The 25,165-nt window shown below is 41.1% G+C and overlaps 1 protein-coding gene across 4 annotated transcripts; it reads right to left on the reverse strand.

The window, feature by feature from the left end:
• Positions 1 to 1,195: 1,195 nt before the first annotated feature.
• LOC146572236 (axin-1-like) lies at positions 1,196 to 23,823 on the reverse strand. Of its 4 annotated transcripts, XM_085276267.1 has the most exons (15): positions 23,631 to 23,823; positions 19,368 to 19,503; positions 18,707 to 18,872; positions 15,463 to 16,144; positions 13,741 to 13,934; positions 13,378 to 13,533; positions 12,081 to 12,215; positions 11,863 to 11,959; positions 9,809 to 9,946; positions 7,919 to 8,309; positions 7,009 to 7,186; positions 6,171 to 6,347; positions 4,867 to 5,163; positions 4,620 to 4,769; positions 1,196 to 4,535 (listed from the first exon to the last, which is right to left on the reverse strand). In XM_085276267.1, the coding sequence occupies exons 4-15, from the start codon at positions 16,072 to 16,074 to the stop codon at positions 4,409 to 4,411; spliced, it is 2,652 nt and encodes an 883-aa protein (XP_085132393.1). In that variant the 5' UTR covers positions 16,075 to 16,144; positions 18,707 to 18,872; positions 19,368 to 19,503; positions 23,631 to 23,823; the 3' UTR covers positions 1,196 to 4,408. The 4 variants fall into 4 exon arrangements, with proteins under 4 accessions (XP_085132393.1, XP_085132394.1, XP_085132395.1 ...); XM_085276268.1 differs by lacking the exons at positions 19,368 to 19,503; positions 23,631 to 23,823 and having other exon boundaries at positions 18,707 to 18,925; XM_085276269.1 differs by lacking the exons at positions 18,707 to 18,872; positions 19,368 to 19,503; positions 23,631 to 23,823 and adding an exon at positions 17,065 to 17,242 and having other exon boundaries at positions 6,171 to 6,344.
• Positions 23,824 to 25,165: the final 1,342 nt, after the last annotated feature.

Below are 25,165 nucleotides of genomic sequence, written 5' to 3' on the forward strand. Positions count from 1 at the left end.
CAGAAAGTTATATACATTTACACCCACACCCCCTGATGGAACAAGTATTGATATTGGAGACATGTATGATTATTGAAATCATGCTAAATTACATTTTCTTAGATAGTGTTTCAATTAGTTAAGCTAAATAAGTGCCTGTAGACATTGCCAAGCGAAGGATCAATATTTGCTTCTAGGAGGACATTTTATATATCATACACTAGTGAACAAAGCTATAACTGATATAAAGACATTCAATTCTTGGCTTAAAATAAATCAGGCCCGACTTTATTAATTAGAGCTGTTTAACCTGCCAAGACCCAAACTCTTCCACAGCATGCATTTTTAATTTTTCTTTGATATTTGGGCATATTGGGTGGGGCCCAGTGAATGTAAAAACAAAGAATTACCAGCTTTATTTTTTTTACCCAATTTTTGTTTCTAAGAAAAATAAGAGCCACAAATGCACAGATCCAAACTTCCTTGTATCAGTAAGGCAGGCTGCTAGTGGTGGAGTAATAGTGTGGGGAAATGCCACAGCTTACCTGAGTATTGTTGATGACCATGTTAATCCCTTTATGGATAGCGCACCATGTCGCAAAGCTCAAATCATCTCAAACTGGTTTCATGAACATGACAGTGAGTTCACTGTACTCAAATGATATCCACAGTCACCAGATGTCAGCCCAACCTCTGGGACATCACATCACGAATGTGCAGCAACTGTGTGATGCTATCATGTAAATATGGACCAAAATCTCTGAGCAATGCTTCCAGAAACTTGTTGAATCTGTGCCATGAAGTATTAAGACAGTTAAAAGGGGTCCACACTAATAGTAGTAAGGTATACCTATTGCAGAAGCTAGCGAGTGTACGTACATGCAGCCCTTATACAGAGTCTATACACACACGCACACACACACGCACACACACACACACGTGTAAATATGCTGTATGTATACTCAAAATACTGATTTCATTTCACAATAAATTTATCTAATGAAGTGGCTCATGAGTGTATGTGTGATTGTTAAAGGCTGCCTGAATATTTTAGTGTTTTTCATCACCAGCTACAGCTATCACATAAATGCAGAAGCCAAACAAACTCCAAACTGCAGTGGTGTACAAGTGCAATGCATCTGAAAGTTAAGACTTTTAGTTTAAGGCAAAAAGAGAAAGCCATATAAAATACATTTAACCTCAAAAATAAAGTTGATGAATTTATTCAACATCTTTATTATGAAGTACCCTTTTAAAAGAAATGTACAAGTGGAACCAGCACAGTGACATCTTGGCGTTGGAAAAAAACAAAACAGAAAACACCATGGACATGTGGTGCAGGTCTGAAGACACGTATGAAATGATAATGTACATATTTACAGCAGAGGGTTGATCAGAACAGAAGAAATAGAAATAGCATGACTGCAGCTAAAAATACAAATGGGACTGAGTGATGATTAAAACTAATAATAAAAAGCATGGATTGGTTTCAATAAACACATTTTTGAAAGGTTAAAGGCACTGTGTTTCACACAAATCAACAACGCAACAGATGCAGTTATTTGTTCTTGTCCATCAAATCATAAAGCACAAGAAACAACTCAATGTAGTCATTCAACTGTCCCTGGGTGCTCTTTCTAATAAAACAGATGCAAAATATATCAGAGGGCCAAAAGCAGTTTGCACATAAACATTAAACCAAAATAGACAGTTCAATTCATCTGGAAACATTCCTTAAAGAACATGCTCGCTGATTATTAAAATTACATTTTTTTTCTTATAAACAAATACATTTCTAAATTTTTTATTTCATACTGAAGGCATAATGGGTTGGAGTAAGGACAAACACATTTTCTGATCCTATGCTCCTCTTGCTGGGGCAAACCCAGGATGATTTCTATTTGACATTAATGCAACACATTCAATTAACAATCAGCATCGAGGACACAAAACAATCAGGTGAACAGATCAATAGTGAACCTGTCCTCAAGTAGCTGACATGATCGATCCTTCGAGGATATGGTGGACAAAAGTAAAAAAAACAAAAACAAACTTTTTTAAAAAAAAAAAATTCATAAAGTTACATTCGGCTTACGTAGCTGGTGTGCCCTCAGTGCAACGTTTGCACTGCGCTTTATATTCTGACCTCAAGGCTTTACCGCGTTATGGTACAAACACAAGCAGGTTAAAAGACTAGCTTGACATGTTGAAAAATTCACTCTGCTGTTTTCATAACAAAAAAGTGACCAAATGTGTAACACTCCTCGTGTCTATACAGTAAACATGAAGCTATAGGCAATTAGCTGAGCTTAGAATAGAAGACATCTCGCCTGGCTCTGTCTACATTTCGCAGTCTGCCTCCCAGCACATTTCAGCGTTTCCTAATCAGCATGCATCTATAACCTGAGCTGAAGGCCTTACAATCATTACGATCTTACAATCTTACTCCGACCTCAAATCTGTTTTTCCCCACCCGCAAAAGCGAGTAGTTATTAGACAGCTCATCAGGCTCTAGGCAATCGTGATAGGTCCTCTGAATCATCAATTTATATGTAATAATCTAGCAATCCACAGATCAACCAAATATCAATACTGGCATATTTTGAATCATCTACCGTGTCACCAATTTTGTGCTGAGCTAGTGTGATATAAATCTGAAAAACCTTTAAACAGTTTAGAATGACAAAAACAAAATAAATAAATAAACAAAAACTAACAATCAGCTATCAAGCAAACTATTTTAAACATCACCACTGGTGCCACCCTTCTTATAAACCAATGAACAACAAATAACTGATAATTAAATTAAATTAACTTAACTTAACTTGTAGTTGAAACTCACGTAGTTTAACTCACGTAAGAGCCAGGGTAGGTCCAATCTTTTTAGTAAACTATAAACTAACAACTGCTGGCTTTAGCTTTGCATTTACCGCTTAGATATATGAGCTGTATTAACTTATCACAGTATTCCTGGTGAAAATTTCTAATGTCAAACTATTAATTTAATTTGGAGAAAGGAAAACAAACAAAACAAACAACCCTGCAGTTTTTAAACTCAGTGTTCCTCTACAAAGTTTAAAGATGTAGGAGGAAATACTACATTCCCTCACAGTTATGTCAAATAACACACATTAGATAGCAGTGGACTGCACATACATGTGTATGTAGGCGAAGGGGGCTCACACTACACTCTTTGGCTGAGTTCCGGTGTACACGACGGACACTTAACGCTTCAGAATAAGCACTGTAGATAGTAATGGCACTGGCCAGGCAGGCAGGCAGGCACCTAGACTGAGCTTGGAGTTCTGTGCGCAGGCTTGTGATATAGCAGAAGACTTCTAAAGTTACACAAGGGGCCAGTGTGACCGTTTAAAAAAAAAAAAAGATATATTGTGGTCTTTTTTGAGGGTAATAAAAAAAATCCTATATTTAAAAATCCTCCCGCAGTAGAACACGACTGCACACTCAAAGGTAAACAGTACAGAGCTGAGGTGCAGTGATGTGGTATACTGGGAAGAAACAAACAAATCGGTTGCCCTGAAATGACTAATGAACTAGCTTCAAAACATACACAATAATACAACATTAAGTCTGAGATATGACGAAATTAAGCTGCAATAATAAGTAATAGTACCTGCCTTGTACATACACGATTCAAATAAAATGAAAACAAGTAGCTAGAATACTTGTCTTATTAAAAATACGGTAAACAAGTTATGCAGAGAACTGTTATCTGAACAAGGTGATGTGAGAGATCACTACGTGACTTCTTGGAATTGAGGGTGAGCAGGTTTCTCTGTTCTGAGGCTATGAAGTCAACGAGAGGCAGGCTAAATGTTCCACTCCCCAAAAATCTTCTGTCACCAGCTGATGAGGAACAGAGACAGCAAAAGGCAGCTAGACTCCCGAGAGGAACAAAACTGCTTCCTTTACCGTCCTGAGCACCGATTGAAGAGTTTCCGTGGTAATGTAGCAGCATCGTAATGGTCTGCGGAGGACGGGCTCCTCCAGAGCAGAAGTGGAAGACTACTTTAAACCTCTCTCCTTCAGCAGTCCCCTCACCCTTTTCCCATCCATTGCAGTAGAAGTGGAAGACTGGTCAGACATACCTGAACAGCTCTCCTTGATCGTCCACAGTGGAGACAGGACAGGTGAAATAATTTATGTTCTTCTACTACCCGCTGTATCATCTGACTGAGCTTTTTTGCTTTATGTGGGTTTGGATCCAGGCGTTGATGCTCCGTAAAATTAACCGCCTCCTTAACGCTTGAGCTTCGACTATGCAGCGCAATCTCCATTCGGTCGCACGTTACTCCTTCCGCCTTTCTACTTCCCGTTGTTCGTTTTCTGGCAGGTGAATTTCAATCCCACCTGAATGTTTTCTTCCTCTTTTTCATGCCATCTGATTTGTTTTCATGTTCCCAAAATTTCAGTCAACCTTCTCCACCTTCCCAACGATCTTCTCCTCGAAGATAGGCAAGATTGCGTCATCGTCACGAACCTCCTCGAACACCACACCACAGTCAAACTCGTCGCTCACTTTCTTGAAATAGAACCTAAACACAAGCACAAGTGTAAGAGCACATCTTTAACATTCCCACACACACTTATGGCTTTTTAAAACCTGTCTATGTATTTACCTGTAGTGGCCCTTTTTGGTAAGCAGCTCCTTGAACTGGCCCAAAGTCACTACACGGCCTTTAACAGATGTTCGATAGGGAATTGGTTCTCCACAAAAGTAGTAAGCCACTGTCATGTTCTCGCACATTTGACGCTTTCCAGACTTGTGCCTGAGACAGAAAAAATACACGTAAACACACAACATAAAGAATAAACATTAATAATAATAACAATAACCGAGTACACAGAATTTGGCCTGATACCTACCTAGGCTTGACCTGTTGTAGTGCAGCCCTCCTCCTCTCCTCCTCCAGCCTCCGTCTAGCCTCCTCCAGCTGGGTGAGGGGGTTGGGAGCTGGGTTGGGGGGCATAGCTGGGTCCTGGATGAAGGGATGAGAAGGCTGGACTTGGGTGGATGATGAGCCGGGGATAGCGGTGGACACTGAAGAAGGGTTACGTAGTTGAGCAGAGACCCAGGGGTGCACAGCTCCAGGCCGCTCCACTGAAGCTGGACGTGGCGATTCGCTGCTGGTTCCTGTCCTCCTTGAGCTACTGGTGCTCCCTCTGAAAAAACAAGAGAATTGCCTGCATTAAAATGGGCACAGGAACTAGAGTCTCACAATATGAGACTATGCTAAGCATAGTCTTATTGATCGCTATATCAAGAACCACTGAAATTCTGGTTCTTGATATAGCAAGTACGCGTTACTCAGGACAAACATTTAAAACCTGAAGAAGAATAACCCCCAACATAAGCAGAAATGATTTGTTCGATGTATCCACATGCTCCCCTGTGAGATTCTCCCTCTCCAATGCTGCCTAAATATCACTTTACTCTCATTTATTAGTAGGCTCCAAATTCTATTCATTTGCAGTAAACGTTAAATATTTCTAAGATATGTATGTCTCTCTGATCCTGTTTGAGGGGAATGGGCATCTGCCACATGGTGTTGTACACAAAAACTCATTTTTTAGCATCACTGGGGAAGAGAATTAAACTCTCACAAATAAAGTTATACTTCACTTGCGTTGTTACTGACAACATGTGCAACAAGTTCCTTCCATGTTAGAGCAGAACGCGGGCAATCTGTAACACATCTAATGCTGGAGGGCGGCCTTGCTGTTAATCTTGTTGGCACAGGTCTGTTATGCCAGCTGACTAGTGCCCGCACACACAGTTATGTGGTCATGGGTTAATAATAAAGAGTAATCATTAGCCAGGTTATTGCTTAGCTGTGGGCACAATCGCAGATTCCATTTGCCGTTATCAAAGTGTCATCTATAAGGTCACAGAGACATTCACTTTGCTAGGAGCAGAGTCTGCTTTTACTTTGATCCTCTGCTTTAAATGGCGACCAACAACACAAAGTGTTCTTCTTTTTTGCCAAGTAAAATATCAATGCCAAACCACTGCCAAATAAAAAAAAAAATTCAATACACTATATCTGATGAGAAAGAAAACACATCACCTGTATTCCTAATTTAATTTTTATTTCATTATTTGATCTTAAGAATTTTAAAAATTTCAACAACTATAAATTACTGTCAGCTTTAAATATAAAACGACTCACCCATGGGAACTCTTTCTCTGTCTGTCTCCATCCATCATCCATTGCAGGATCTTCTGGTTTCTCTCCAAATCCTCCATTGGTACCTGTGCCTCCAGGCCACGCCCACTCTCGTCACCTTTCCCCGATGCCTCTGATGTCTTCTTACAACCTCGCCGTGATAGTGTGCTGCCTTTACTACTGCAGAACAAACAGGTAACAAAAGAAAAAAAAACAAAAAACAGTTGGAGTCATCCGATTACTTAACAATAAGATACTTTACTGCCACTAGGGCACTACCAGGATACGGACTTGTCATTAATAATAGTATAATACATTAAAGAAATACAAATGTATGCAAAGTTCTGGAGCCTATCCCAGGGTGCACCTGTCACAGGACAAACACACAGAGACAACCATTGGCACTCACTTTCACACCTATGGGCAATTGAGGTTCATCAATTAACCTAATCCCACTAACTGCAAGTCTTTGGGTTGTGGGAGAGAACCCATGCAAACATGGGGAGAACATGCAAGCTCCACACAGAAAGATCCCGGCCTGATGACGGAATTGAACTCAGGACCTTCTTGCTGTGAGCCAATCGTGCTCAGTGGGAATATGGCTGTACGGTAAAAACTGTTCAGGAATTGTCTAGTTTTGAATTTTTCATGAATCTGTATCTCTTAGCAGACGGTAAAAGTTCAAAAACATTTTAGGCAGGATGGAAAGGGTTTTTGAGTTGTATGCAAGCAGCAAAGAGATGAAGATGTCACTCAAAGCTGGTAGGTGGAAGTTAGTGACGCCTCTGCAAAGCTGTTCCCCTTCCATACAACTTCCTATAGACCAAGTGCACACGCTTACCTATAACCCATCCCCTCGTGTGTGCTGGCTCCAGCTCCGTCAGCATAGTTTCGACTTCTCCCGGCATACTGATTGGCTGACTCTCCATTCCACAGGAAGTTGGGCTGAGACCTACTACCCGTTTCCTCTGGCCCATCCCTTCCTCTGTGGTGGTACAACGGCTTGTGGTGATGCATACCTGAGATGGAAATCAGTAAAGTAAATGGAAACTCACAGCACTGACATCTGTGCTATTTCACCTGAAGAGTCAGTTATGGCTTGCCATTAAAAAAATTTGTAACAGGATGCACTAGTTAGTCCAAGCATATTATAGTTCCTTCCTGTGTTGTAAAGGCACATTAAAAATCTCAAGACTCCATCTTCACATTAACTCAATATAATGAGCACGAGTTAAGCCTACTCTGTTATACCAACATCAATATTAAACAGAGCAACAACAGCACATTATTCCACAGCAACACAAACACTTGAGCAGAATAACAACTATTTCTTGCTACTTGAGGTTACATTTGCCAAAAACTACAGTGTACAGTAGGTGTGGGGAATACGGTCTCCAAAAAACCAAACCAAAACAAAACACTCTTAAAAAGACAGGGACACAGGATATGAACCAGGTATAATGTTGAAGTATCAGCATTAACTTCTAATGCACAGTTCCGCAAATAAATAAAATAATTTTTAATGTTTGTAGAAATAATTTACCCAAAGTTGTGTAATGTAAGAAAAAGTCTGCACTTTTTCTAAATGTGTTTGTAGAACTGGAGAGGACATGTAACTGTGTCCGTTGGAGAGTTGCTTTAGCGACATGTGGTATTGGGGGCAGAGCTTAACACAGAGAGTAACCTGGGCCCACATTTAGATCGTGGAAATCGTGCTCGACCATTTCTCCCTCCCCTTCACAGCCTCTTACCTTTGACTCCAGCAGCAGGCAGACTGTGACCTGCACCTCTGTGTGCAGGGTAGTGAGGCGGCCCGATTCCCCCGTCAGGTGAACGCGATGATTTGGGAGGAGTGTGCCGACCCCCTCCTGCTAAGGTGCTGTTGTTTGCCCCTGGCGACTGGCAGCCTGGCGTCCTCATCACCCGCTGTACATGCTCATCCAAAATAGATTCTGGGTCGTCGTCATGGGGATCATCTATGGGGACCAGGCCTCCGTAAGTGGCGACTGTTGCCGTGTTAGCAGTTGTCTCGGAATAACGGGCACCATAAAGAGGTGGAAACGATGAGGGGACGGGTAGAGACATGCTATGAGAAGACATTGAGGTTGTCATGGAGACGTCAGCATCATCCCCCTCTTCTTCCTGTTAAGAACAGAAAATACATTTAGTTTTTCAATTTTAAAACTGGGTTGTACATCAATACAGAAGACAATGATTAAGGTGATGGAGGCTAATAAATGTGTTTCTTTTTTGCCTAGCCTTTCTGCCTGTGTATTACAAGCCGGATGGCTTCGTGGCAGTAACCTGACACCCAAGGGAAAAAAAGTAAATTAAAAAAGAAAAAGAAAAAAAGAATTGGGCAAACTTTATCTAAAAATGCTGTTGTGCCAGTTCACCTGATATCAACTCACTTAGAATCACCAATAATTAAACTATCGATATATAATCCCAGAGTGATTATCTCTTCTCTTGATGGCATAGTCTCTCTTCTTACCAGCAGCAATGAGTCTATACAGAAGCTATCACTGTTAAAGTGGAATGCTAGAGCCAGATTAACTGAGTGTAATATTAAATTCCCACCGTGGCTGGTCACAAGAAACCGAAATGGCAAGTTTTTCTGGCAAGAATTTTGTTTGTCACTTGTTATAACAATGTGTTGCTGCTTAATAGGGCTGCACGATTTTGCATAAAATGAGAATCACAATTCGCTCACGATTTTCTTTTCTAATATAAATATTTATTGCACTTATTAACTGCACATCCACTTCGTAACAGTTGAGACTAAACATAAAAACAATTACGTCTCCACCGTTGCTCGACACTGCGTGTATACAGCAGGTAGTGCAACATTTGAAAAATAGTTGCGGGACGGCACCGTGTAGCGTTTGTCTAGGGTGTTGATCATTTTCCTAAATCCCTCGTTTTGCACAGTGTTGATGGGAGCCATATCTTTGGTCAGGTGATAAGTGATAGCCTCCGTAATTTCTTTGTGCCTGCGGGAGTTCGACAGGTATAGGGAGGCGCTGTATAAGGTTCCTGTTATTGATGTTTGGGTGGTTGACCGGGACGGATTTTCTCCTGTCACTTTCTTGGGCTTAACAGCTTCGTCATCTCTCACGTGCTCTCCGTTGTTTTTTCCCTGCCAGCTGACTTCTGTATCACGTGGTATAAGCCTCCGCCCTTGTCATTTGTTGAGCAGGAAGAGTGAGCGCTTGTTTTCATGCAGATTATGTCCCGGATCAAAATGCGGTACAATCGTCATCTTTTTTTTTTTTTTTTTTTTAAATCGTTGTCATTTGGAAATGAGATCACACATAAGTATGAATTGAGATCGCGATTTTCTAACGATTAATTGTGCAGCCCTACTGCTTCATACAACTCTACCCTACTGCAAGAGAGTAGAATCAATCGCTAAACTGTTCACAGGCATTTCTGCATATATGGCATAATGCATTGTCTAAATTTCTACTGTGTAAATCTCCTTGTAGATGAGAAGCTAGCTGTGAGTCTGGAATAGAAGTGACAGAGCTGCATAGGCAGGCTGACTAAAATGGAAACAACTCTTTCTTTCACTTACAAAGTTTTAATTTCGAAGAATTAAAATCACATTGCAGGGTGCATATATATGATCGTGTACTCACCAGCCGTACTCTCTTCAGCCTCTCTTCAAGTCTTTCCTGAGCCTCTCGCTCTCTGAGCACCGTCTCCAGCCTGCTGATAAGCTCCGCTGCAAACCTCTCAGGCTCTACGTGGATGTCCTTTGGCATTCGATACGTGCGCTGTGTATTGACACAAGTAGAAATGATTACATACTACACACGGGTGCATATGTCTGCTGCCATAATTTAAATGGCAAACTTATAAACTAATATGCATTTAACACATTCAAATGGGAAAACTTAACTTGTGCAAACAATCAATGTTAGCAATGTGTGACAGTTATGGTAATTCCTTCTCAACTACTTGCAGATAAATACTGCCTTAAGACCACCTCACATTATGAGCTAAATCTGCCTGCTGTGTATAGTACCATTACATCTACTCCTCCTACTTCTTCAAACCCAGAATTTAGGAATATGTAACTATGTTTTATTCCAAAGTTTTAACTGGTATCAATCAGATGCCTCTCAGATGTCACTTCTGAGTGTCTGTACATCAAGTGCTTTTAGTTTTTAATGGGGCTGGTGATTTCAATCAGTGTCCAAGTTGATCCTGAACTTTTAAAAATCCAGTGCCAATAAGTTGCTGAACTTTAGCTGTACTCATTTTGACCAACAAGCTGGTAGTGCACCAGGACCTCAGCTTTGCATGGGATGCAGCACCTTTACTTCCAGTTTAAACTGTGGAATGTGCACACAAGTCACTTCACTGACACCAAAAAACACACAGCACCTCTGGCAGCGATTCAACACAGTAGCAGGCTACAAGCCCACCGATCAGACATGCTGTAATGACCTCGCACTGCCAGATAACCTCAATACACCAACAACAAAGGGCTCCCGTCGTCACCTGCCAAACAGATCATGTTCTGAAGGAATGTGTAGAACAACTGAAAGATGTTTTCACAAGGACATTTTCAACATCTTCCTCAGACAAAAATAACATTCCCACTTGTCTAAACGGCACCACTATAATTTTGTACCCAAGAAATCTGACCCAGCTTGTTTGAATGACTACCACCCTCTAGCCCTCACCCCAAGAAATGTGAAATGCTTTGAAAGGCTTGTCTTGCAACATAATAAGTCACATCTCCCTTTTAACCCCTAGAATTTGCATGCAGAGAAAACCAGCCTACAAAAGATGCCATTATATCCACCCTGCACCACCTCAGTCTGTTCAAGATGTGGATACATGACTGCTCTGCTAGTTTTAACACAACCACACCAAAAGGTTTGCTAAGGTAGGCCTCATTGCCAATCAAGATGAGTCAGCACACAGAGGAGTTGACAGCCTGACAACCTTAACCTCAACACAGGGAAAAACATCAACAATGAGATAATTGCTGACTTCTCGACAATCAGTTTCACCTTCCACTGATTGTTGGTTCTGTGGTAGAAACAAAAGCATGTAATTTCTGCCGATATGCCAAACTGATGACATCACTTCCAGTTACTACACCACCACAGCCTTAATCAAAAAAGGCCTAGCAGCACCCTCCGCCTCCTCCACATGCTGCAACTCCCATCAGACATTTACAACCAGTGCAGTCTGGGCATTGCCAACGTCCCCACTCATCCTTCTCACAGCCTGTCGCAGCATTCGCTCAAGGACACCCCCCCCACACACACACACACACACACACACACACACACCAGCTTTTCAACCCACATCGATCACAATGCTGAACCAGAACAACAAGAAGGGCCTTACTTAACATATTTATTTACTTGTGCATCACTTATTTATTATCGTCATGATATTTTGCACTGAGCAGGATGCCAAGCCCAAGTTGCTCTCCAATGCATCGATCCGTGTATGAATGATACACTGAAAGCACTTAAACATAAAAAAAAGTATGAAAAATACGAACAGGTGTGAATTTAGCAAAGATTACAAAGTTGTATTGTCACATAAAAGCCTAATAGTGTGCAGAAAAACTTTAAAACTGCATTCCAGTGTCAAATTCTGCACATATATCACTGTGCATGCAGCAATACAAGAACTGATATTGCAGCGAATTGCTGTTTGTACTCACAGGTATATGAGGTAGGGGCACACGTCCGTTGGCTTTGGCACTTTCATGCATCTCTTTACGATGCTGTTTCCAATATCTGTATGGAGGAATACCATCTCTACACAAACACAGAGGGAAAAAAAAGATGAACAAAAATCAATTACAGATCTGTAACATTTTTACAAAACTCAAAAGTGTAGTATTGTCCGAGGCGCAGCAGGCTGTCTGTGAGTACTTACACACTGCTGTCGGTCAGTGACATTGTGTCTGCATCGCTCGACATGCTCTGCTGCTCACTGTCATTGGCACTGGTTGCTGGAGCCCGCGCATAACCCATGTTTGCGTAGTATGGGTTTATCGGCTCTCTCCATGGCCTGAAGAAGAATTGAGACATCGTGATTCATGCGAAGGAGCCATGTTAAATTTTCAGGGGTTCTTACAAAACATTCGCACCAGTTTTTTTTTTTTTTTGCCTTAGTCATGTCTGATATGATGCTTGTGAATTGTGCTAAAAAAAAATGTGTTAAAGGCTTCAAAATTGTGAATTCAAAAGTGTGAAGCGTCCCGATTAAATACACAAAATGGAAAAAAAGGCTCAGAAAGTTTGGCTGCACACTAAATTTGCTCTTCTCAAGAAAGACTTGTGTTCATGATTTCGCAATAAGACAAAATGCCACCTACTCTTGATATAAGTGGGTGTGCTGCAAAGATTCCCCGAAAAGAGCTATTTGCAATCTTGAAAGGGTTACAAAGAAGCTAACAGAAAAAAGTCTCAGCCTTGCCACATGAATATTTCCACTATAAGAATATCAACAGGTATTATATATTATTACTTATTATAATGAAAAATATTATAGATGTATTTTGGAAATGTTTGTAAATGACAAACTCTAATTACCAAAATATTACTCTTGCATAATACTAGGTCATCTACACCGCTATACACGAAACAAGAAACACCCACCATTTCCCACGGGACATGATAGGGCATGTGATTATGTACGCGCACATGCATGTATGCAAGTGAAAGGAGGGGCACTCAAGCATTTTAAAAATGAATAAACATAACATAACCCAACCCAAACAAACATAACCTGACATCTACTTAGTAAGAACATATACAGAAACAATCAACAGCCTCTCCACAAAGTTCCTCCTCAAACAGATCAATTCTGAGTCCACTCTCTTAGACTGCAGCTGGTCCCTGTTCTGTTCTGAAAGTCTCAGAGAGCTCAGCCCAGTAGCATCAGCTCTCCGCCTGCTGTGGGTTCTACTTAGAGCTGAATCTAGGGCTTGCATCAGATCTCCAGAGAACCAAATACAAACGTAACCAGCTGCAGTCCAAGTCTGTCCAACTGCAGGACATGGGAAACACTAGACGCAAAGGATCGAAGCTGACTGGTTAGCACAGAACATTCAGATCTAGACTATGTTGTTTTTTTTAAAAATTGACATCGCATGGAAGTTTCAATAAATGTTTAGATATTATTTATGTTATGACTGCAAAACAGCAGGCGTATACACACACACACACACCTGTACTCCCTGCTGTCCTGCCTCCTCCTACTGGCTGAGGCTCTCTGTGGTGCCGTCTGCATCAGCAGGGTCTGAGTCAACCTGCAAGCTGGTGTGTCTCCACAGTCGTCCTCATCTTTCTCTTCCTCCACTTCCCTCACTCCTCCTCCTCCACACCTAAGACCACATTTATGTTATTAAAAAAAGTCAGATGAATTATATTACTTTTAAATATTTAGACAAATGAATTTCAGCTTCAAAACTTTGTTAGAGCTGTTCTGATCAGCTGAGACAGATTAGTGAAGTTTACAGTTAAATCCTATGCAATGCATCAGAATTGAAATGTGGTATAACACAAAGTCTCAGGTTCCTTTCTCTTCTCACCTCCACTCCTCATCCTCAGCGAGTGTAGGCAAATACCCAGAAACAGGCTTGGCTGGTCCTGATGAAGGGCTCTGATCACTGGGGTTTGGCTTTGGGCTTTCTCCCCCTGTCCGTGTGTACTCCAGGTACAGATCTGACTTAAGGAACAAAGGGTAGGTGTTCTCCTCAATTATGGTCTGGATCTCTGTCTGAGCCTGGAACACACAAAGACCAAGTTGGTACAATAAAAATGAAGACATTATTTCTCACCTCTCACTAAGTTCACTGTGACACAGTGCTCCCAGACTGAAAGGCTTTGCCCTTTCAAACTATATATTTCATGCCAAATGAATACTCATTACAGACCAACACAATTACACAGGATATACCAGCATTTATGTCAGAGACTACACAGCTAGGCTAACACCTATTCCAGACTGAAAAAGCAATGTGTGTCAAACCACATGCAAGCAATAAACCTGAAAGGGTCAAAGTGCATCCCTCGATGTGGCTTCGCACAAGTCAAGTTGGTTTGAATTCTAGTTGAACAGTACACAGCTTTGGATTTTATTACTTTGATGACTTGCGGAGAAACAGCAACGGAAATAAAATCAAACGCAAGTCTGTGGAACAGCTATAAAGAAAGCTAATTGAAACAAGCTTCATTTGGTCCATCACAGTAATACCCATGCATTCTTACTCAACATAACATTATTAAGTATACTCTATGAGACTCAAGTCTTTAAGACTGGTGATAGAAGTCTCATAGAGTATACATGTGGTCTCAACATTAAGAAGATAAAAATGAGCAGTCATCTACGCAAAACTGAAAGTGTTCAGGGTTAAAGAGGGCAGAGAGGAGCAGATGATCCTTTGGTGTGGTTTGCTCATTAAGGCAGAAACAAAGCACAAGGAAACACAAATCTGTAGTTTAACAAAACAGCGACAAGTGTGTGACTTCTCTTGCTCTTTTACTTTTCCTGTCAGGATGAATGCCCCCTGTCAACCACAGGAACACTGTCAGAAGATCAGAAACTGATTGAGGTACTCAGGAAGTATAGCTGCACTTACACCGTGGGAACCTGGGTAAGCTTATAGTTTGAGTCACTGTTCCCTCCCCCTAAATAAAACCCTAAAGTCAATAAAGCAGAACTGAACGGCCCTGACAAATCTAACACGTTTCAAAACAGCAAAAGCTCCTTGTTCTGAGATTGTTTTAAATATTCAATGGAAATGAATACATGCAAGAACAAACTCTGTGAATTATAAATATGCTACTTTCCATGTTTTTAAATAAAGATACTCACTACAAAATCTGATCTGTATAAGGGCTGGTTAAATAGATATGGCTTTAAGTTCCTTAAATCTGGGAGTAAATATTGACACTAAAATTATAACGACTTGACAGGAATAGACCTAGTGCAGTGAGAAGAGCGAAAAACATAAGTTCCCAGCACCAGTCAACTGAAAGCACAGCCATATGAAAGCCATTGTCTGATTTTTTTTTTCATCATGAACCATCTTGCCAACATCCACAATTCAGTTTCAGTTTCCTAACCTGTCGGCCTGCAACACTGCTTAGCATTGGCACCTTAATGGCTACAGTTTCCATTCCTTAGCCAAATCTGGCCATTTAAACAAACAAAATAATAGCTGTCAGGAATGAATAACAGTATCTACTAGACTGTTCTCTTCAACCTGACTGGCATTCTGTTAAATATTACAATATAAAATTCTAATAACCTGTTCAAAAATGGCTGCATCGGGATGCGGCTTTCCCACGCAGTCTCTGATGAAGCTCTTGGTGGCAGCTTTGATCTGCCTGGAGACGATCCCATTCCCATCTACAATATACTTTCTGTAGATAGCCTTGGCCAGCTTTGCCCTCTTGTCCTGGCTGGTCTTCCTGAACCCAGAGCAGGCAAACCAGAAGTCGAGAAGGTCTGCACACCCTTCCTGGCACAGGAAGGTTCTGAACAGCTGGGTGCCTTCCCTGTCGTCCAGGAGGGAGTGAAGTGACTCGGCCCACTTCAGGTAAGGAGGGGTTGGTGAAGCAGAGCCCTCAGGTTCATAGCCCAAGTCCAAGTCAGGGCGACGTGGGGTCGCAGACGAGGAGGAGGGTGTATAACTTGACGGGTCCCCCATTTTAGACGACAGGGGATAGCCTGCGGTTTGGGAAAGGGTGTTTGGACGGGTGCTGACTGACTGGACTGGGGTGTCCACGTCTGAGCCCTCCTCACCAGGAACCGGGGGCCGCGGTGCATCCTCTGTAAAGTGGGTAGGGGCACTCATGGAGGCCACAACCCCACCCCCGCCCCTGTACCCGATCCCATGCAATTCTCTGACAACGCTCATGTCTCTGATTGCACAAGGCAGAGGTCAGATATTCCCCTTTAGCAATGACTTGGCTGGCAAACAATTCACCCTGCAATGGAAACAAGAAAAGCAGTTAGATGTAGCAGTGGAAGGTGATGACTCAAATACAAATATTATTGCTAAGGTGAGAATGATGACTTGAGTCACACCTCATCACTGAACTGTGTCACCCCACTAATACACACACAGTATGTATATATTTAGAGTGCGAGAGATCACTGAGTAATAACGTTAGATGATGAGCAGACACACGAAGTATGATACTAACAGTATGAGACTCATGAGAATATAGTCATAGAAACTGAAAATACAGCTAGTTTGTTAACTTGGCATCTAAACCTACTAGCAAATACACCTTAGTTTAAATAATCTCGTATTTCTCCAACTAAATCTCCAGTTTAACGATGACGAACTCAACATGCTTTACTTGAGTATCCAAGCTTAAGTTCACCAACAAGTTTATTTCGCCTGTGTAGCAGCTAGCTTTAGCGCTAACTCCTGTCAAATAACACGCTCTGTATTGCTGGACACTGTTTTGCAAATAACCAACTAATGCTAACAAGCTAAAATGGCTAGCTAGCCTTGTAGCAATGCCACCACCAATGCCAGGGCTTTGAAGTGAGAATCTCATTCATCTTGGCCTGCAAAGACTGTGGGGGATGGGCACCGAAACAAACTCCACACAACACGGGCCTCCGTGCAAAAAAAGGAAAAAAACTTCAGCACTAGAGGAAACTATAAACGTACTCGTAAAGAGCACATTTGTACAGAAGCAACGCAAACTTTCTTGTTGGTTAACCCCAACAAATCTAGTCGCATAAGATCAAACAAAACAAGAAAGCGAGGGCACGTTTCTGACTCTGCTGGCTGCAGCGCCAGCTAGCTTGATGTGTTAGCTAGTTTTGATTAGCTGGCTAGCTTAGCTAGGTCCGTTAACGTCCGTGTTTTCCACAAAAGTTTACGTCCTACCGTCTCTGAAAGCCCGTTCCCCGTAATCCGCTGCATTGGGGATACTGGCGCGAACAGTGTACTCCAAAACGCAGCATATGGATAGCTTTTGAGATTAAATATTAACGAAAATAACCCGTCGTCTTGCCCTTAACTCCCCATGGTGGCTGCTTTCAGAGCAATAATACAGAGCGAGTACGTGAGTGCACGCCGACTGTAAGCGGAGCGTAGTACGTTTCTAGAAATGCGCCGGATAGAAACGCCAAACACACGAAAAAAATACCCGAGATTCTTTAATCTTATCCACGATAAATGCAGCGATACGTGAACGTTATTATAAGTGTCCAGCGTGCATAATTTCCAAATAGTTACAAGAATACAAGAAATGTAAAATTATTTACTATGCAAGGCAAAACTGACTGATGCAGCATTTTGATTCTGCAGCAATGTAGAGCTAATTCAAATTGTTTTATGGGATATTTACTGAAAATGTGTTTGTTTCAAAACCAAAGTATGACCGCCAAGTCAATGTAGTAAAGTACAACTAGACTCCAACAGCATTTATGGAAAAAGGAAAATGTGCAAACTGCACAAGGTTTAAATATCCAAGTAAATTTAACCTATTTTAGAAACGCACCTAAATCCTGCAATTTAGCAAAGAGAAATTAGGTTCTTCTTACTTCTGATATTTTAATGGCTTTGCACTTAGAAGGCAGGCCATATGGTAGTGTAGAATAGTGTAGTGTAACTACACTATTCAAAGGCTTACTTTGAATGTTGCCAGCAACCAGTTACAACTGGAGCTTTTCTGACAATGCTCAATCATTCTCTGATGCATTAGTGTATGTATGTTTTTTGAATTATGTATTATTACTATGAAATGTATGTTAGCGCAGGCCCTTAACTGCTATTATTACCATTTTATGAACCTACTTAGTTGCAGGTAACAGTGCAGACATATCATCAAGAAACATGCAAAAGTATCACAGGAAAAAAAATACATCTGGAACCATAAGTGTAGTATTATTACAGATTATATGATTATATTATTATTGCAATGGCGACTTTGTGTAGAATGATTGTATGTAGGTAGCTATAAAAATAGTGAAAATCTTTTTACTCTTCTGGAGTAAAAAGTTGATACTACTGCTTCTCAACACAATGAGAAAGACATGTTAAAAAAGTAAGCTTGAAGTATTTATTTATGTATTCATTAGTTTATTTGTTAATTTTCACCACTGTGGGTACATTAAATGAGTTATGAAGAAGAGTTTGTACTTCGTGTCGGTTCTATATGTCTCCGTTCTATGTCAAGGTAACCAAAAAAAGTGCACAACGGCGCCCCCATTGGCAAGAACGAGCAATTTCACAATATCTCTAAATGAATGGAAGTGTAATTCAAACGGTAGCCTTTTAATAGACTCCAATAAAAAAGTTATTCACGATAAGCCGACTGCACCGTACACTGTCACGCACATTTTAAAAAAAAAGTGGATGAAAAAGAAAAAACAAACAAATAAATAAATGAGCCAGAATCCCCAAACAGCACCAGGGCACCACAATAGATCAGGTAGGCTACGGCTCACTTTGCTCCAGGCAATCTGTGAGTCTAAAGGTGAGACAGTTTTTGAGCAACGCGCGATGACAAAACAAGGCGACTCACCTCTAATGCGTCTTTGCGTCTGAACAGGTGCTCAGTCCGAAGAGCCCATCTCTGCCGGCGCAGTGACTCACAGGACAGAGGGAGCACGCTGCTGCCGCCACCTGAGCATGTCACTCCTCTCCGCCGGGCTGTCAGTCATGCAGGAGCACCGAGCTCCCACCGGCTGCTGGAGGGACGGAGAGAGAGAGAGAGGGAGAGAAGGGTGTGTGGGGGTGTGTGTGTGTGTGTGGGGGGGGGGACTACAGTTATCAGGCTGGGAAAAAAAGAACACCTGAACGTGGCCTTATTAAATGTTATTCCACAGATGTGTTGCAAATATCTGATATGAGCCATGTGTTACTGCATGATGTAAATGTGCCTTACACGTGGATTAAACTGTCACGTGTCTTAGTAAGTAACAAGACTAAAGAAATTACTGCACACACTGCCAAATTTTTTAATTTCTATAATCAGCAAGAATGATTTCAATTCACAGCACTCCTCGTCTTTGACAACAGCAAAAACATGAGAAAATACACTAATGCAAATGTCCATTAACAAATTGTTTTTGGTATGAATTTGAATCAGAAAATGAAAATAGCCCATGCCAGTAAAATCAGAAGAAGCAGCATTTACTCTCTTTGGAGATAATAAAACCAAACCAAGGATGCATGGAGCTTACTATGCCTCCTGAGGGGTCGTCAGGCCAGCTGTCCCATGTGAAGGAGAGCAGGGTCCGGTGGCTCAGGTGAGGTCCAGACACCTGTCCTCATCTCTGCCCACTCCTCGATGCACTGCTTCTTCATAACAACTCGAAGCTGGGAAATAATAACAATAATCATCATCACCATCATCCTTCCTGTTAAAAGGGAGTTTGTCCTTCCCACTATTGCCAAGTTCTTGGTAATAAGTGGTTTACTGATTGTTGGGGGTTTTCTCTGTATTATTGTAGGGGCTTTACCTTACAATATAAAGCATCTCGAGGGGACTGTTGCTGTGATTGATGCAGTATAAATAAAGTGAATTGAATTATTATTTTTATTATTTCATATGAGATTCAAAAATAAATTGTAACCCTCTTGTATATCTGGTTCTTTTATTTGATCGTGTATATTTGAGCAGAACAATATAACAGTATAGTTTTCAACCCTTATGACATGACATTGTTGGTAAAAAGCTTTTACCAGTCACATGAATTAACCGTGTGCAACTAAAAACAACAGATCCCTCAATTTCATGTTAACTTACTACTACATGTGAAAATCCTGCTGTGTAAATGCTCCACTTATGTCATAAGAGCTGATACTTCTTAAATGTAACTCTCTTAATATTGGATACAGCCTACATGTTGCGGTCAAAGGCTAATAAAAAAAAAATCATATTTCTAGACTAACCCAACACAATAAACGCCTCCGTTTATTTCAACATATCCAGAACAAAATTATTTTCTTCATCTTGATTTTCATTTCTGTACATGTTCACTGTACCATTGTAATATATTTACATTTCAAAGATATTATTATTATTTTGTTAGCATTGTTTAATTTTGTCCGCCCTTTCGACGAGTGCCGTTGAATCCAACAAAAGCACGGTGAAATTTCCAGCACTTTAACTTTAAAACTCTATTTGGCATGCGCCATTTAAAACCATGTAATCGTCTCTAAACAGATAATCGCTGTGAAATTGTCAGAGAAGGCTTTCAGAGGACAGTAATGAAGACGGGCGGCAAGGTTTAGCGAATGGCAGTGTGTTTGATTGGCAGACTTTACAGCCAAGGCAAACACACTTCATTATGGAAATGTATGCACATTATTTTGGCCTATATCATCAACAGTCAACACACATACACTCGTTGCACCTGCAGATACAGGTTGTTGTGTGGTAACAGGCTGGTGTTGTCAGGGCTGCTGTGGTGCCCCCGGAGACAATGAGGGGAGAGGGAAGAAGACAAAGAGAGAATACTGACGAAGATGAACTTGACCTTTATGATGTCTTGGTGAGGAGGGGTTGGGGGCATGTTGGTACTTATGAATCTATAATGAATCTGAACTATGTATGTGTGTGAGTATTGCTGGTCTGTACTCTAAGCTGAAGAAAGGTCATCACACAAGGGGACCACTAATACACCTGGTGCTATCTATCTATCTATCTATCTATCTATCTATCTATCTATCTATCTATCTATCTATCTATCTATCTATCTATCTATCTATCTATCTATCTATCTATCTATCTATCTATCTATCTATCTATCTATCTATCTATCTATCTATTGCTTGAGACATACATGAAACATACTTTTCCATCCTAATACATTTTTCTTGACTAACTCATCATAACTCATCAGAGCAAAATCGTATTGTATTGACTGACGGCTGAGTTGCCTAGGGTGAAGACGTGGATATACCAATAACCACGTCTTGGTATTTGACAGATAGGATTGGCTCCAGCACCCCTGCAACACTCAGTTGGATAACCTGCTACGAAAATGAACGGATTTAATAGTTATATGATCATTAGTTGTGTTTAGACTTGAGTTTTTGTGGCTTTGGAGTGTAGTTTTCAGAGTTTATGTGATTGTATGTTAAGATTTAGCTAGCAATGGGCTACCGTCACCAAAACTCCATGAGGTGTACAGGGAAATCAGAACCAATCTACTTGTTTGTTCAAGAAGGTCAAGCAACTGAATTCAGGAAACAGAGGAAAAGACATGCAGATTGAGACAGTGTTCAGTGTAAGGAATAGTGCATTTATAGATACAGATCCATAGTACTTGATTGCTTTCCTTATCAGTTTCAGTTTTAGAATTTTAAAGACTTGGATGGTAGGAAGTGACATTCAGAGAATGAATATTCCTGCACACCTATATGCTCCACATCATTTGACATTTATGCAATACGACAATGTAACACATTTTTACTCATATTTACAACATATATGTTTGTTAAACATTAAGCACATTGTGCCTCATTTATTCCTGTTATATATCTTGTTTTATTGGCTTTACTGACTTTTTTATTGCATTATTAGCAGAGCAGCTGTTACTAATAAAACTGACAAAGACGCCTTTCAACTCAGTGCGCCAGAACCAACGACGCCTGAACTCTGGAATCAAAGAAGGTAAATGGTATTCAACAATTATTAAATGTATTACCTGTGCTGTGCTTTTACTCCTCTGATGTGTCAAAATATCTTCTGGGAAAAGCTTTCAGTAGATCATGTTTGAAGTGAAGTCATTTTTATTCATAAAGTCCAATATCCCGGATCACAGCCCTTTACACTCTCTGTCGTCAGATGCCAGACTGGGTTAAGGAAGACTCATCCACCAAAATTCAAACAAACCTACCGTATGTTTTGGCTAACAAGAATCAAATAATGTGTTCTGCTGCACCTGTTGCCACTGGACTAATTCAGATGAATAACGTGATTGATACATGGATGATCAATAATCGACTGGTCACCCTTGCTAGCTCTTCTCAATTTCAGTAAAAACACAGTCACCTTTTCATAAGCTGAAGTGAAGTGAAGACGAGAGTAGATCATTAATTCCTAAATTGAGGCAACCCTCTTAGACTACTGAGACGGAGCTTTTTGTCAGTGAGCCGGTCCAGCTCAGGGGTCCCTTTGTTCCAGCTGCCACAGCAGATTTGGGCGTCTGTACGGAGGCCTGTCAGAAACAGGCTTATCTCTTGGGGGCCTCCCAGCACAAAGACCCATTTAGATGCTCAGAGAAAGTGAAATCTTCATTATATACCCCTTAAAAGAAAAACACACCCCTGCTCTTTAGGAAAATTAATTGGAGACAAGTATTTTATTCGGGTGAAATAAGAGCTCCAAAGCAAAGTATAAGGCTGAGCTTGTACAGTGAGCCCTTTTATTATGTTTGATATGTAGTAGTGAGTAGGATAACGTCAACGTTTCAGGCAACTTTGCACTGAGAATTGGCGATTACATTAGTCACAAACATTGCCACAGAGCTATGAAGGACAGCTAGCGTCATCACCCTCCTACTTAAACATTTCCCTCTGTTTTCATTTTTTTCTTTCAATCCTCAAAGTTACACAAGCCAACCAAAACAATATGTGAACTACAGAAAGCACAATATCAACACTCTCCCATCTATATCTATCTCTCTATCATTTATCCACCTATCCGTCAATCCACCTATCCATCCATCTGCTGGCCTTTCCCAGCCATGCCTGTAGTGAGAGTGTCAGTATATCTGCCATGGCGTCCCGCTGATGTGTATTGTGATGGGGCTGAATACTCCAGCAACCAATATGGCCCGCACCAATACTGGATTAGCCACAGTGGATTAGCTCGCTGCCCTCCTGCTGCTTATTCAAATATTGTTTCACGTATTGTCATCATTGGGGCTGAGCTCTGGCCCAGTAGCCTGCAAGCTACAGAATATTTTCAAAGAAACCCCAAAAAAATGTCTTTGCTTCCATTTCCCTACAAAAGCGTCTGATTTCAGCGAATGTGGGCTCTGGACCACTGAGGGTCGGGGGAAATTGTTGAGGGTTCGGAGAGCATCCGCAGCCCTAGAACAGGCAGGGGGAAAAAGGGATGGAAAGATGATGGAAAAGCAAAAACCCAACTAGGCCAAAAACAGGCATGAAAGCGTGCCTTGATCTTTGATACATGGTGTTCTTCTTTTTTTTCTCCTCTCTCCCTTTCTTTCACCCTCACACATACACTTGGGAGTCAAGGCAATTGATGTGCTGCCTTTGATGGCAAAGAGAGGCCTATATTAACGGCCAAAAAGACCATGATGAAAGGGCTGAGGAAAAAGAAGCAAAATGGGTAGAAAATGTGTTATTAGAAAGAATGGCAACTCATGATGAATACTTGGGATGAAGTGATGGTAACCAGACATCGGGGTCTTGAGGGTTTGATGATTTAACGGCAGCGGAGGAAAGGCTAAGGTAGACGGAAGGCTTACCGTGCTAGCCCCGCGGTAGTGATGGCTGAGGTTGGCTTGGTGGTTCCAGTGTGTCATGCTGATGGTCGTCCTGTTAGAATAAGGGAGGTGAATACACCTGCTGCATTGCCCGAGTTCATCGCAGTGATTCCGAGGTCTGGACGCCAGTGGACGTCCCATTGCAGAAGCAGTCGCCATCTTTGTCCCGTTGTTGTCTTGGATATGCTCTCCTGCGTCTTCATCCCTCCCTCTTTCCTTTGATCATGCCTCCCTCCCTTGCTGTCTGCCGTATGACATCATCACGCAGCGGTATCGACAAGCATCAAAGAACCTCTGGGCAGGACGGGGTGTAAATATGGAGCATAAAGAGTGCTGTAACCCCCCCTGCTCCTAGCATCCACTCCTCTTCTCTCACTGCAGATGGGTGGTTTATTAGGCCGATACAAAACTATAAGCACAAACCCACACCACCCATTTCTCAGACGGGTGTATCCCAAGGCCCCCTGCTGTGCTTGCAGCGTTTGATGATGCGTCTAGCTTAATTCGATCCCAAAGCTCGCTCCTTTTCTAAGACGTTCATTTCACCCTTCTTATATGTTTTTGCAAGCTGCTGCAACAAAACACAAATGTGTTCTTGGTCAACTTTGTGACTAAATGACAACACTACTCTTCGCGTAGCCACCCCTCCTTCTTCACACTTTGACTCTCATCCCCTGCTCTTTCTCTCTTACCTCTTACAGCTGGTCGGTACCATTTCCAATCCTGTTAAAGTTCTATGTCCTCTCAAGGAGACCTTCTGTCTGTCTGTCATCGGCCCCAAAATCACATATACATGTTTCACTGTCACACTCTCAATCCTCTGTGGCAGCTGGTATCAAACCCAATAAGATCATCCCTTAAAAAAACACACAGAATTAGCAACTGAATGGATTAGATTTGTCCAACATCAATGTACCTGCAAAGAGAATGAAGCAAACCAACGTTTTACTACAGTCAACATATATTTAAAATACAGTGTAATGGATTTACAATTAAACTGCTCTGCAAAGGCCGGCAGTAGTAATGTAATTATAAAGATAATAAAGTCAAGAAGAAACAATTAATAGTTTAAAGTTTTCAAAGTGGAAAAGACAGAAAGGCTGCAGTACAATTACTTTATGCGTTCTTAAAAGCTGATTATTTTACCCTAATTTAACCAAACTGAATCACATAAACTACTCTAGTTACTGCTAAAATGGCTTAGCTAGCTTTTAGCCAAGCTAGTTATACAGTTTTTCTACATCAAGACTAAAAATGAATGTTTTGCACTTTTTTCAGTCATAAAGTCAACACTTCAGCAGAATAGCATTTTTTAACTGTTGAATCTTGTGTCAAAAAGTCCTGTCCAAGCAAAGTTTTAAGCGAATACAGTAAAGCTATGTAGCAAGACAGTTTTAGCTTAATACTAACATTTTTGTCAATCCAAATAATTTCATAATAAAAGCTTTTCAGTAAAATAAATGTGTCCCCCTATCAAAAATGTTATTAACAGTCTATCTTTGACTGAACTGCTGTAT

The sequence above is a fragment of the Mchenga conophoros genome, linkage group LG6, assembly GCF_057382185.1.
Source record: "Mchenga conophoros isolate Kocher_MC1m ecotype Shallow Benthic linkage group LG6, M_conophoros_male_GT1.1, whole genome shotgun sequence".
Classification (NCBI taxonomy): Eukaryota; Metazoa; Chordata; class Actinopteri; order Cichliformes; family Cichlidae; genus Mchenga; species Mchenga conophoros.

Bases quoted from the DNA above. Each gene is read 5' to 3' on its own strand.
- LOC146572236 (XM_085276267.1), bottom strand. From the start codon at position 16,074: ATGAGCGTTGTCAGAGAATTGCATGGGATCGGGTACAGGGGCGGGGGT. The intron at 6,348-7,008 runs GTAAGCGTGTGC...TTTGTTCTGCAG, and splicing joins CACGAGGGGATGGGTTATAG to TAGTAAAGGCAGCACACTAT. The intron at 4,536-4,619 runs GTAAATACATAG...GCTTGTGTTTAG, and splicing joins ACCAAAAAGGGCCACTACAG to GTTCTATTTCAAGAAAGTGA.